This window comes from Mobula birostris, unplaced genomic scaffold (assembly GCF_030028105.1).
Source record: "Mobula birostris isolate sMobBir1 unplaced genomic scaffold, sMobBir1.hap1 scaffold_1453, whole genome shotgun sequence".
NCBI lineage: Eukaryota > Metazoa > Chordata > Chondrichthyes > Myliobatiformes > Myliobatidae > Mobula > Mobula birostris.
In genome coordinates, this window is record NW_027274494.1 from 60980 (window position 1) to 74495 (window position 13516).

Sequence of the window (13516 nt, forward strand, 5' to 3'; positions counted from 1 at the left end):
ACTATGACCCTACACCCCGAGAAAATAATACTTTTCATTGACAAAGAACATGAAACAACAGGACGGTGTGGAGGAAGCTTCACTCTGTGTCTGACCCCGGGAGTGTGTGATGGAACGGTGTGGAGGGAGCTTCACTCTGTGTCTGACCCCGGGAGTGTGTAATGGGACGGTGTGGAGGGAGCATAACTCTGTGCCTGACCCCGGGAGCTTGTGGTGGGACGATGTGGAGGGAGCTTCACTCTGTGTCTGACCCCGGGAGTGTGTGATGGGACGGTGTGGAGGGAGCTTCACTCTGTGTCTGACCCCGGGAGTGTGTAATGGGACGGTGTGGAGGGAGCATAACTCTGCGCCTGACCCCGGGAGTTTGTGGTGGGACGATGTGGAGGGAGCTTCACTCTGTGTCTGACCTCGGGAGTCTGCGATGGGACGGTGTGGAGGGAGATTCACTCTGTGTCTGACCCCGGGAGTGTGTGATGGGACGGTGTGGAGGGAGATTCACTCTGTGTCTGACCCCGAGAATGCGTGATGGGACGGTGTGGAAGGAGCTTCACTCTGTGTCTGACCCCTGGAGTTTTTGGTGTGACGGTGTGGAGGGAGATTCACTCTGTGCCTGTCCCCGGGAGCGTGTGATCCGCTGGTGTGGAGGGTTTGGTTGCAGGGAAGAGAGAAGACACGACCGAAGGAGCGGTGATGGCGGTTAATAGGAGATTTGGAGAGGGGAGGGTGCAGTACAGGGATGCCCCGGGCAAAACGGTGTCTAATCTCGCCCCCACCCCCATCGCCGGAAACGCGTTAGGGACGGGACCGAAAATGCAGTGAGGATCCTTGTTGGGGTGAAATGGCTGGGCGGGTCGGGATATCTCTGGGTCACTGCGACGGGTGTGATGGGGGTGGGGGTGTTAGAGAGGAGAATCGGTGCGGGGCAGGTGGGTGAGAGAGTAGGGAAAGGTAATGGGGAAGGTGGGAGAGAATGAAGTGGAGAGAAGGGAGAGACGGGATGAGGCGGAGAGAAGAGAGGACGGTAGGAGAAAATGGGAGAGAGAGATGGGGAGATGGAGAGAGTGATGGGGAAAGAGGAAGAGCTGAGAGAGAAAGAGTGTGTGTGTTTGTGGGTGACAGAAACGAGAGATAGAGAGGGGGGGGGAGAATGTCACGGAATAAGGAAGGAAAGAGAGAGTGCGAAAGAAAGAGTGCGTCACTGGACGAGGAAGTCGAGGACCGAGTTTCGAGGGGAGCTGCTCACCTCACTCCGAGGGAGGGGACTCATTCACCTCGGTGGATGCTGGGGCTTTGTCCCGGGGCCGTGGTTTCTCCCAGGCAGAGCGTCTGAAGCCCCGGCGATAGTCCGGAGCTGTGTGAGCGTCCGACGCGCAAATCAGTGCCCAATCACGGGGTGCAAATCTCCAGGACAAGAGAGGCTTTTATGAGTGACACAAATCCCTCCGACATTCCCTCCTTCCTCATTCCTGCCCTCCTTCTCGACTTCCCTCCTTCCTTTCCTTTCCCCCCTCCCCTTCCGATGCCTCTCTGCTTCCATCGTCAGCATTCCTTCTCCCTCATCCCTCCCCTTCCTGCACTCCTTTCCTTTGTACATCGCTCACTTTCTCCTCCCTATCCTCGTCTCCGCTCCCTCTGATTCCATCTCTGTCAAGCTCTCTTCACCCCGTTCGCTCGCCCTCTCTTTTCTCCCTCTTCCTCCCAATATCTCCAAATCTCCCCCTCTCTATTCTCCCCTTTCTCCTTCCCTCCTTTCCTCATCTCTATCGCTCTCAGTTCCCTCTCTCCAAAGACTCCCTGTCACCCGCTTCACTCTCTCCACTAAACACCAAACTTCCCCTCTCTCTCTTCGTCCCCCCACTTTCTCCCCACTTTTACTACTCTTCCCCACCACTCTAAACACTTCCCCAAAGCCCTCATCCTCTCTCCTCCCCGCACTTCCTCCACTTGTTCTCGGTTCCTCTCCTTATCAACTGCTCATCTGTTGTTTGTTGGTGTCTGTTTGACTCCGTTGTCAACACGGGCTTCCTCTGACAACGGTCGCTTCCCCTCTTGAGCTCAGAGACGCAGGGAATCCTCGACAGGATGGGCGACAGCGAGACTTACATGAATGTGAAGTTCACAAAAACGGATGCACGGTCTCCTTCCCCAGGTGAGAGGGACAGAGAGACGGTGTGGAGGGAGATTCACCCTGTGTCTGACCCTGGGGGTGTGTGATGGGTCTGTGTAGAGGAAGCTTCACTTTGTGTCTGACCCCGGGAGTGTCTGATGGGACAGTGTGGAGGGAGATTCACTCTCAGCCTGAACTTGGGAGTGCGTGATGGGACGGTGTGGAGGGAGATTCACCCTCTGTCTGTCCCCGGGAGGGTGTGATGGGATGGTGTGGAGGGAGCTTCACTCTCTGTCTAACCCCGGCTCTGTGTGATGGGAATGAGTTCAGGGAGCTTCACTCTGAACCGGACCTTGGGAGTGCGTGATGGTACGCCGTGGAGGGATATTCACTCTGTGTCTGACCATGGGAGTGTGTAATGGGACGGTGTGGAGGGAGATTCACCCTGTGTCTGACCCTGGGAGTGTGTGATGGGTCTGTGTAGAGGAAGCTTCACTTTGTGTCTGACCCCGAGAGTGTCTGATGGGACAGTGTGGAGGGAGATTCACTCTCAGCTTGAACTTGGGAGTGTGTGATGAGACGGTGTGGAGGGAGCTTCACTCTGTGTCTGACCATGGGAGTGTGTGATGGGATGGTGTGGAGGGAGATTCACCCTGTGTCTGACCCCGGGAGTGTGTGATGGGACGGTGTGGAGGGAGATTCACTCTGTGTCTGACCCCGGGAGTGTATGATGGGACGGTGTGGAGGGAGATTCCCTCTGTGTCTGACCCCGGGAGTGTGTGATGGGACGGTGTGGAGGGAGATTCACTCTGTGTCTGACCCCGGGAGTGTGTGATGGGACGGTGTGGAGGGAGATTCACTCTGTGTCTGACCCCGGGAGTGTGTGATGGGACGGTGTGGAGGGAGATTCACCCTGTGTCTGACCTTGGAAGGGCGTGAAGGGACTGTGTAGAGGGAGATTCACTCTGTGTGTGATCCCGGGAGTGTGTGATGGGACGGTGTGGATGGTGATTCACTCTGTGTGTGACCCCGAGAGTGTGTGATGGGACGGTGTGGAGGGAGGATCACTCTGTTTCTGAATCTCACTGTTTTGTCCCCAGACGAGCCTGATGTATCATACGCGGAACTTAATGTCAAGAGCCTCTCGGCGCCCCGGGTCCGGACAGGTGGAGGTCAGTTTCATCTTTCTTGATTTGACTGTGTTTAGCTGATGTGTCCTTTCCTGTCGAGAGATCTCAGTTAACACGAATGATTCCCTGTTTGAGCATAAGACGGAGGGAAAACGTGGGAGAGACGATGGGGGAGGTAGGGTGGGGATCTTTGTGGGAGAGACGGTGGGAGGCTGCCGTGACCAGTGAGCGCTCTGGGAGGGGCGCTATAGAGGGAGAGCCGTGGGATGGTTTGAGGAAAGAGTGCTGCTGGAAGGGTCGGTGAGGAGAGATAGCATGGGATGTGCCGTGTTGTGGAAGAAGCAATGAGGAGAAAGCGCTCTTGGGTGGGGGGTGGGGGGCAGGCGGAGATGAGTGAGCTTCGTGTAGTGGTGGTGAGGAGGGACACAGTTGAAGATACTGTGAGGAGGGAGCGCAGTCTAAAGCCTTAACCACTCTCTCCCCTCCTCCCTTTTCTTAACCCCACTCTCTTTTCCCTCTTACCCCCTCTCTCCCCTCCCTGGCCTCCTCCCACCCTCTCCTCTCTCCCTCTCTCCCCTGCTCTCTGTTCCTGTTTTACCTACTGTCTCCCACTCTGCCCTTCTTTTCGCCCTCTCTCAATGTCCCCACTGCCTCCCATCTTTCCTCTATCAGAGTCACCGTGTCTACCACTCTCGGTTTCCCCCTCGCGCCATTTCCCTCTCTCTTCTCTCCCTCTCATCCTTCCCAGTTCGCTCCTCCCGGTCTCCCCACCTCTCTCTGTCCCCAACTTTGCCGATCATCACCCTTGCGCCTTCTCTTCCTCTCTATCCACGCCTCTGTTCCATTCCGCGACCCTCTCTCCCCTCGCCCTTTTCTCTCTCTCTTAAATTTTCTTCAACATCCCTCTCCCACTTTTCTTCTCCCCTCCTCTCCAGTCTCAATCCCCCTCTCTTTCGCTCTCTCTCACACCTCTCCCTGTCCTCTCCATGTCTCCGTCTCTCTCACACCGTTCTCCCTCCCCATTCTTTCTCTCTCATCTCCCGCCCAACACCACTATCGCTGTCTCCCCCTCTCTGTCCATCGCTCTCCATTTCTGCCTCACTGTGTCTCTCCTCTCTGTCCCCTCTCCCTCACCCTCTTTCTCGCTGTCTCATCCCCTCTCTTCCCCTCCCTTGCCCCTCTCTCTCCTCTCTCTCTCCCCGAGACCCTCCTCCATTCTCTACCGCTCTCACTCTCTTCCTCATCTGCCTGTCCGACTCTCTCCCCCAGACGATCTGACCTCCACCTACTCAGAGCTGAACTTTCGGAAAGAGGAACCCCGCATCGATGAGGACGAAGATCCTCCCATTCCCTCGGGACCCGGCGGGCTGCCAACCACTGCACAAACAGGTCAGAGTTCGCAGAAATGACGTCATTTTGGAGTGGACACGTGTCATACTCCCACGTGATCAAGTTTCTAATACATCTGCCTCGACAGCTCATTCCACAGACTGAGCGCCATCTGGGCAATAAAAGGTTGTCACTCGGCTCCCCAGTTAAATCCCTGTCTGTGATGTGCATAACTGATCTGGACGAAATTGTAAGTGGGTGGGTTAGAAACATAGAAACATAGAAAGCATGCATCACAATACAGGCCCTTCGGCCCACAAAGCTGTGCCGAACATGTCCTTCCATTGGAACTACCTAGGCTTTACCCATAGCCCTCTATTTTTCTAAGTTCCATGTTGTCATCCAGGAGTCTCTTCAAAGACCCTATCGGTTCCGCCGCCACCACCGCCGCCTGTCCCCCATTCATCCACTCACCACTCTCTGTGTAAAAAAAAAAACTCGCCCCTGACATCTCCTCTGTACCTACTTCCAAGCACTTTAAAACGGTGCGCTCTCGTGTTAGCCATTTCAGCCCTGGGAGAAATCCTCTGACTATCCATACGATCAATGACCTCTCATTATCTTGGACACCGCTATCAAGTTACCACTCATCCTCCGTCGCTCCAAGGAGAAAAAGGTGAGTTCACTCAACTTATTCTCATAAGGCATTCTCCCCAATCCAGGCAACATCCTTGTAAATCTCCTCTGCACCCTTTCTATGGTTTCCACGTCCTTCCTATAGTGAGGCGAGGAGAATTGAGCACAGTACTCCAAGTGGGGTCTGACCATGGTCCTATGTAGCTGCAGCATAACCACTCGGGTCTTAAATGGATATAAATGATCTGGATGAAATTTTAGATGCGTGGGTTAGTAGGTTTGCAGATGATACGGCGAGAGGCGGTGCTGTGGAGAGCGGAGAAGACTGGCAGAAAAATTCATTCGGATGTAGATTAGTTACAGATATGTTTTGGAGACCAGGCAGATGGAGTTTAACCCTGGCAAACCTAAAATGTTGCAACTTGATAAGTCAAATGAAAAAAATGGCACACGATCAAAGCCAAGACAATAAACAATGTTGAAACATAGAAAACCTCAGCACAATACAGGCCCTTTGGCCCACAATGCTGTGTCTTACTCTAGATGGGCAGAGGATCTTGAGGTTCATGTTCATAGCTCCCAGAACGCGGATGCACAGTTTGACGAGATGGTGATAGAACATAGAACATAGAATAGCACAACACAGTACAGGCCCTTCGGCCCACAATTTTGTGCCGACCCTCAAACCCTGTTTCCCTTATAAACCCCCACCTTAAATTCCTCCATATACCTTTCCAGTAGTCTCTTAAATTTCACTAGTGTATATGCCTCCACCACTGACTCAGGCAGTGCATTCCACGCACCAACCACTCTCTGAGTAAAAAACCTTCCTCTAATATCCCCCTTGAACTTCCCACCCCTCACCTTAAAGCCATGTCCTCTTGTATTGAGCAGTGGTGTCCTGGGGAAGAGGCGCTGGCTGTCCACTCTATCCATTCCTCTTAATATCTTGTACACCTCTATCATGTCTCCTCTCAACCTCCTTCTCTCCAAAGAGTAAAGCCATTAATCTCTGATCTTAATGCAAACTCTCTAAACCAGGCAGATTCCTGATAAATCTCCTCTGTACCCTTTCCAATGCTTCCACATCCGTCCTATTGTGAGACAACCAGAACTGGACACAGTTCTCCAAGTGTGGCCTAACCAGAGTTTTATAGAGCTGTATCATTACATCGCGTCTCTTAAACTCTATCCCTCGACTTATGAAAGCTAACACGCCATAAGCTTTCTTAATTACCTATCTGCCAGTGAGGCAACTTTCAGGGATCTATGGACATGTACCCCCATATCCCTCTGCTCCTCCAGACTACCAAGTATCCTGCCATTTACTTTTTACACTGCCTTCGAGTTTGTCCTTCCAGAGTGTACCACCTCACACTTCTCCCGGTAGAACTCCATCTGCCACTTCTCAGCCCACGTCTGCATCCTATCAATGTCTCCCTCTCTGCAATCTTCGACAATGCCTCTACACTCTCCATAACACCACCAACCTTTGTCCCGTCTGCAAACTTGCCAGCCCACGCTTCTACACCCACATCCAGTTGGTTAATAAAAGTCTCGAAAACTAGGGGTCCCAGAACCGATCCTTGTGGGACACCACTAGTCACAACCCTCCAATCTGAATGTACTCCCTCCACCACGACCCGCTGCCTTCTGTAGACACGCCAATTGAGCATCCACCTGGCCAAAACTCCCTGGATCCCATGCCTTCTGACTTTCCCAATAAGCCTGCTGTGTGGAACCTTGTCGAATGTCTTACTAAAATCCATGTAGATCACCTCCACATAGATACCCTCATCTATATGACCGGCCACTTTCTCAAAGAACTCTATCAGGCTTGTTAGATACGATCTGCCCTTCTAGACGGCCTAAGGCATTCTTGTCTTTATTAGTCGGGGCATTGAATACAAATGTCAGGGAATTCTGTTGCAACTTTATAAAAATCACTAGTTAGTTAGAATCAGGCGTTTTGTATGCAGCTCTGGTTCACCATATTATCGGAAAGATGTCAAGGCGTCGGGAAGCCTCCAGAAAGAATCAACAGGACGCTGCCTGGATTCGATGCCATGTGTTACAACGAGAGGTCGGACACCTGGGTTGCTTTCTCTAGAGCAGAGGAGGCTCAGGGTAGATCTGACTGATCTCTGGAATCCGTTAGACGCCTGTCAGCCTTTCCCAAGTCAAGGAATTTGGACACTGAGCGATGACGGCTGACAGTAGATGAAACTGACAGAGGGAGGGGGTGATCGCGGTGGAAGGAAAGAGCGCGGATGGTTGGTGGAAGGGAATCCCAGTGGGAATCACGGCTGAATTCACACGCACACTGAATGGTCTCTCTACAGGTCCGCATAAACAAGAGTCGAACGAAAACATCGGAAATAGACCGTACCGTAAGATCTGCCTACTCTGCCTCGTTACATCCATCCTCGTCGCGATAGTGGCCGGGCTCTCGATCCATGGTGAGTCGAACGGGGTCCGGGTGGAGTCAGACTGTAAACAAACAGAGTGGGATGAAATGTTAGCGCATAACCTCACCGTGACACCGACACGACCCCCACAGTGACAGCGACACACCCCACATCATAAGACTGACTCTCCCCTCACAGGGACACAGTCACGCCCTTCACGGTGACACCGACAGGCCCCACACCGTAACATCGTCACACCCCTCAGTGTGTAACGGACACTCCACGTCATTGTGACAACGCCGCTCTCTTCACCGTGACACTTACTCAACCCACACCGGAACAATGACACTCCGTTTACCGTGACACCGGCACTTCACTCACTGTGACACCGACACAACCCTCTCCGTCACACTGTTACACCGCTCACTGTAACGCACATAACCCTCACTGTGACACCGACACTTCTCACACCGTGTCACTGACACACCCCTTGCTATCACCCTCAGTATCGCAGACTCGTCAGTCTCTGATCACCTGTGACGGAAATTACCGGAGACTTTGGGATCAACATCACGAGATGAACAGGACCCAGCACCAATATCAACAGCAAGTCCGTGAGTTGAACTCAACCCTTCAATCCAGGACATCTGAGAACTCCCGCTTGGATCTATCCCAGAGAAACTGTCTAAAGAATCTTTCCGTCCTCAGCAACAAGCTCTCCAATCTCGAAAACAACCTTACCGTCCTCAACTCCGAACTCTCAGAACTGAATCAAACACACACCGATCTCCGCCATGAATGCAATCAGCTCGAAACGAAGTACAGAACCATCTCCGAAAACAAAGCTCAGATTTGCCAGTACCTCAACAGGAGAAGAGGAGAGACGACATCCCCCCGTAATCCTGCTCCTCATCACTGGGGGGGGGGGGGGTGAGAGAAGGGGCGAGAGGGAGAGCCTCCCTCCATCTCTTGACCCGGGAGAGTGTGATGGGACAGTGTGGAGTGAATTTCATTCAGTGTCTGATCCTGGGATGGTGTGATGAGACTGTGTGGAGGGAGATTCACTCTGTGTCTGACCGCATAAAATGTGATGGGACAGCCTGGAGGGAGCGACATCCAGTGTCTGACCCCGAGAGTGTGTCATGGGACAGTCTGGAGGGAGCGACATCTAGTGTCTGACCCCGGGAGTGTGTCATAGGACAGTCTGGAGGGAGCGACATCTACTGTCTGACCCCGGGAGTGTGTCATGGGACAGTCTGGAGGGAGCGACATCTACTGTCTGACCCCGGGAGTGCGTGATGCGTACGTTGGATAGAACTTCACAAACAACAGGAATTCTGCAGATGCTGGAAATTCAAGCAACACGCATAAAAGTTGCTGGTGAACGCAGCAGGCTAGGCAGCATCTCTACGAAGAGGTGCAGTCGTCGTTTCAGGCCGAGACCCTTCGTCAGGACCAACTGAAGGAAGAGTGAGTAAGGGATTTGAAAGTTGGAGGGGGAGGGGGAGATCAAAAATGATAGGAGAAGACAGGAGGGGGAGGGATGGAGCCAAGAGCTGGACAGGTGATTGGCAAAAGGGATACGAGAGGATCATGGGACAGGAGGTCCGGGAAGAAAGACAAGGAGGGGGGGACCCAGACGATGGGCAAGGGGTATATTCAGAGGGACAGAGGGAGAAAAAGGAGAGTGAGAGAAAGAATGTGTGTATAAAAATAAGTAACAGATGGGGTACGAGGGGGAGGTGGGGCATTAGCGCAAGTTAGAGAAGTCGATGTTCATGCCACTCTGCGTCGGATCCTGACTGTGTGAAGAGATCATGCATAAGGAACTTCACTCTGCGTTTAACATCAGAGCTCTGTGATAGCTCGGACGAAGCGGGCGTCGCTCTCTGTCTGATCCCAGAAGTGTATGATGAGCCGTTGGGAGGGAGCTTCAATCTGTGTCTGACCCCGGGAGTGAGTGATGGGACGGTGGGCAGGGAGATTCACTCTGTGTCTGACCCCGGGAGTGTGTGATGGGACGGTGCAGAGGGAGATTCACTCTGTGTCTGACCCCGGGAGTGTGTGATGGGACGGTGGGCAGGGAGATTCACTCTGTGCCTGACCCCAGACGTGTGTGATGTGACGGTGCGGAGGGAGATTCACTCTGTGTCTGACCCCGGGAGTGTGTGATGAGACGGTGCGGAGGGAGATTCACTTTGTGTCTCACCACGGAAGTGTGTGATGGGACGATGCGCAGGGAGATTCAATCTGTGTTTGACCTGTGGAGTGTGCAATGGGACGGTGTGGAGGGAGATTGACTTTTTCTGATCCCAGTCGGCGCAACGGGATTAATGGAGGAAGATTCACTGTTTCCTGTTCCTGAGTTTCAGAGCAAACGTGTCCCCCGGACTGGACTGAAAAGTAAAGCCGGTGTTATTTTATATCCACGTCCGTAAAATCTTATGATGGAGCGAGGGAACATTGTTCAAAATTTGATGCAAGGCTCCTCGAAATAAATTCAAACATGGAAAAGGTATGTTTTACCGTGGGAAGAGATATCAACAGTAAAGAACTCCCGTGGTGTGACGCACAGTGGAGTTTCCTTCACACCATCTCACCACACACTCGTGGTATGAGACACATTGTGAAGCTCCTTCCACAACGTCCCGTCACAAACTTCCGGGGTCAGAGACCGAGAATCTCTCTCAACACTGTTGCATCAAAGACTACTGAGATCAGAGACAAAGTGAAGCTCCCTACACACCGTCCCATCACACACTCCCGCGGTCAGTCACCGAGAAGCTCACTCAATCCCGTTCCATCACACACTCCCAGGATGAGACACAGAGTGAATCTCTTTCCTGACCGTCCCATCACACACTCACGGGGTCACACACAGAGTGAATCTCTCTCCGCTCCTTCCCATCACACACTCCCGGGGCAGGCACTGGGTGATTTCCCCTCTGTACCGTCCCTTCACATGGACAGGCATTGCGAGAGTCTGGTTCTAAACATTAATGAAGGGATTTAATTTCACAGACTTTTGTTTCCAATGATGTCTCTCGATACACAGCTTACTGGATTGGAAAATGCGCAAACGGGTGAGCTTTGGACTGTTGCTGGTCTGTGGTGTGGGAGTGGGCCAGTGGGGTTAGTTGGTTGACTGACACAGCGTTGTCGGGAGAGGACTGTGCAGTGAGATTAATTTGTGAACTGACTCGGGATTTTAGGAAAGAGCGGTGCAGTGGGATTCATACGGCGATGTACTCGGAGCTGTGGGGAGAGCAGGGTATCATGGGATTAGTTCAGAGACTGACATGGGGCTGTGGGGAGATGAGGCGGATTAGTTTGGCGACGGTCACCGGTTGTCTACTGACTCTGTTGAAATTGTTTTAACCTCTGATAGGAACGTCGCCTCTTATCTTCTATACAAGGTGAAGTATGGATGGGCCACCTGCAGTAAGTGCGACTCGCACGCATGGAGTTACGATTGCAAAAATGAATACAGATTTATCTGCGAGAAGTCTGAATATTTATACCCGGATATTCCTGAAGAGATCCAAGGTCTCTGTCAACAGCCTGTCGGGCCGACTTCAATCAAGTGACTACACCCTTCTTCTCCCCATTCAATCTACCCGACTCTGAAACACTCATAATTTCATCCCCTCTCACCCTCTCTGCCCCTCCCTGCTACCCTATTCTCCTCCTCTACTCGCATCCACATTGTCCCCCACTACTCTCCCTCTCCCCATCTGAACTACTCTTCTCTCCTCCCTGCCCCGCTTCTCCCTCTTCCCCCATTTATTCCCCCTTTCCACCCCTCTTCTCTCTCTGTCCTTCTTATTCCCAGTTCATTCCGCTTCTCCCCGTAGGCTTCATACCTACGCTCCAAGGAACAAAGTTCCATCCTTCTTGCTCTCTCTCCATAACTCAGACCCTCGAGTCCCGGCAACATCCTCGTAAATCTCCCTCTGCACTCTTTCCAGCTCAGTGACATCTTTCCTACAGCGGGGCGACCAGAACTGAACACCGAACTCCCAGCGCGGCCTCACCGACCTTTTGTACAACCACAACGTGGCTTCAGCGCGGTACAAAGATATAAAACTCACGGCAATTGGGAAAATTAATAAATACTGCAAAAAGGTGAATACCGAGGGAGTGTTTAAGTGTTTACGGAACGTTCGCAATCTGATGGCGGAGGGGAAATAACTGCTTGTAAATTGTTGAGTTTCCCGGCTCCTGTACCCCTCCCCGATGGTACCGATGAGCACAGGGCATTTCCCGGCGGGAGATGGTCCTCGCTGATGGATGCGGTCTTCCCAAGGCATTCGTTCTTCAACATGTCCACGATGGAGGAGAGGGCTGCGTCCGTGATGGAGCTGGCTGAGTCTAGAACCTTCTATGGTCCATGGCGACCCTCTGCGTTGCAGCCTCCACATTAGGCGGGCATGCGACAAGACAAAATGCTCGACACCGTACATCCCGAGAAATGTGCGAGTCTGGTATGATGTTAAAATCACTATCTATATTAGTAACTACTTATAATACAGTAACCTAACCAAGATAAACAAAAGTGAACGGTGTTATGTGTAGGTATGTGTGAATATAACTATTCAGTTTGGGGGGAAAAGGCTTACCGTCTTTAGATGGAAAAGCAGGAGTGTTCAGTAATCCACTAAATAAATTATTGGAAGGGACATTTGTAATCCAAGGTAAAACGTAGAAAAAAGGTAAGTAGAAAATATTCCAGAGGTTTCACGCTGGTAAAACGAGATCACAGTCGCCGTAAGTCTCGTCCGACGGGACGTTTCAAATGCACATACGAATTATCACTGAAAGTGACCTGTCACGGGAATATCGTCTTCCAGAGGTTACCACACAGCATTCCCAGGCAACATAAAATCCATTCCTATGGATCAGACACAGAATGAATTTCCCTCCACACCATCCCATCACACATTCCCAGGGTCAGACAGAGAGTTAAGCTCCCTCCACACCGTCCCATCACACTCTCCGCTGATGAGACACAGAGTGAAGCTCTCTCCACACCGTCCCATCACAGTCTCCCCTGGTGAGACACAGAGTGAAGCTCTCTCCACAGGGTCCCATCGCAAACTCCCGGGCTCAGACACGCAGAGTGTATCTCCCTCCACACCGTCCCATCACACACTCCCGGGGTCATACACAGAGTGAAGCTCCCTCCGCACCGTACCATCACATACTCCCGGTCTCAGACACAGAGTGAAGCTCCGCCTGCACCGTACCATCACACACTCCCGCGATCAGACGCAGAGTGAATCTCCCTCCGCACATTCCCATCACACACTCCCGGGATCAGACACAGAGTGAATCTCCCTCCGCACATTCCCATCACACACTCCCGGGGTCAGACACAGAGTGAATCTCCCTCCGCACCGTCCCGTCACACACTCCCGGGGTCAGACGCAGAGTGAATCTCCCTCCACATCGTCCCATCACACACTCCCGGGGTCAGACACAGAGTGAATCTCCCTCCCCACCGTCCCATCACACACTCCCGGGGTCAGACACAGAGTGAATCTCCCTCCGCACCGTCCCATCACACACTACCGGGGTCAGACACAGAGTGAATCTCCCTCCACACCGTCCCATCACACACTCCCGGGGTCAGACACAGAGTGAATCTCCCTCCGCACCGTTCCATCACACACTCCCGGGGTCAGACACAGAGTGAATCTCCTTCCACATCGTCCCATCACACACTCCCGGGGTCAGACACAGAGTGAATCTCCCTCCCCACCGTCCCATCACACACTCCCGGGGTCAGACACAGAGTGAATCTCCCTCCGCACCGTCCCATCACACACTACCGGGGTCAGACACAGAGTGAATCTCCCTCCACACCGTCCCATCACACACTCCCGGGGTCAGACACAGAGTGAATC

The 13516-nt window shown here is 52.6% G+C and overlaps 1 protein-coding gene across 3 annotated transcripts; it reads left to right on the top strand.

Moving 5' to 3' along the window:
* Positions 1-4001: 4001 nt before the first annotated feature.
* Positions 4002-11759, top strand: LOC140192471 (uncharacterized). Of its 3 annotated transcripts, XM_072250070.1 has the most exons (6): positions 4002-4626; positions 7545-7661; positions 8117-9080; positions 9983-10125; positions 10632-10693; positions 10999-11759. In XM_072250070.1, exons 1-3 carry the CDS (start codon positions 4224-4226, stop codon positions 8542-8544), a joined length of 948 nt encoding a protein of 315 aa, XP_072106171.1. In that variant the 5' UTR covers positions 4002-4223; the 3' UTR covers positions 8545-9080; positions 9983-10125; positions 10632-10693; positions 10999-11759. The 3 variants fall into 3 exon arrangements, with proteins under 3 accessions (XP_072106171.1, XP_072106172.1, XP_072106173.1); XM_072250071.1 differs by lacking the exon at positions 9983-10125; XM_072250072.1 differs by lacking the exons at positions 9983-10125; positions 10632-10693.
* The last annotated feature ends 1757 nt before the right edge of the window (positions 11760-13516 follow it).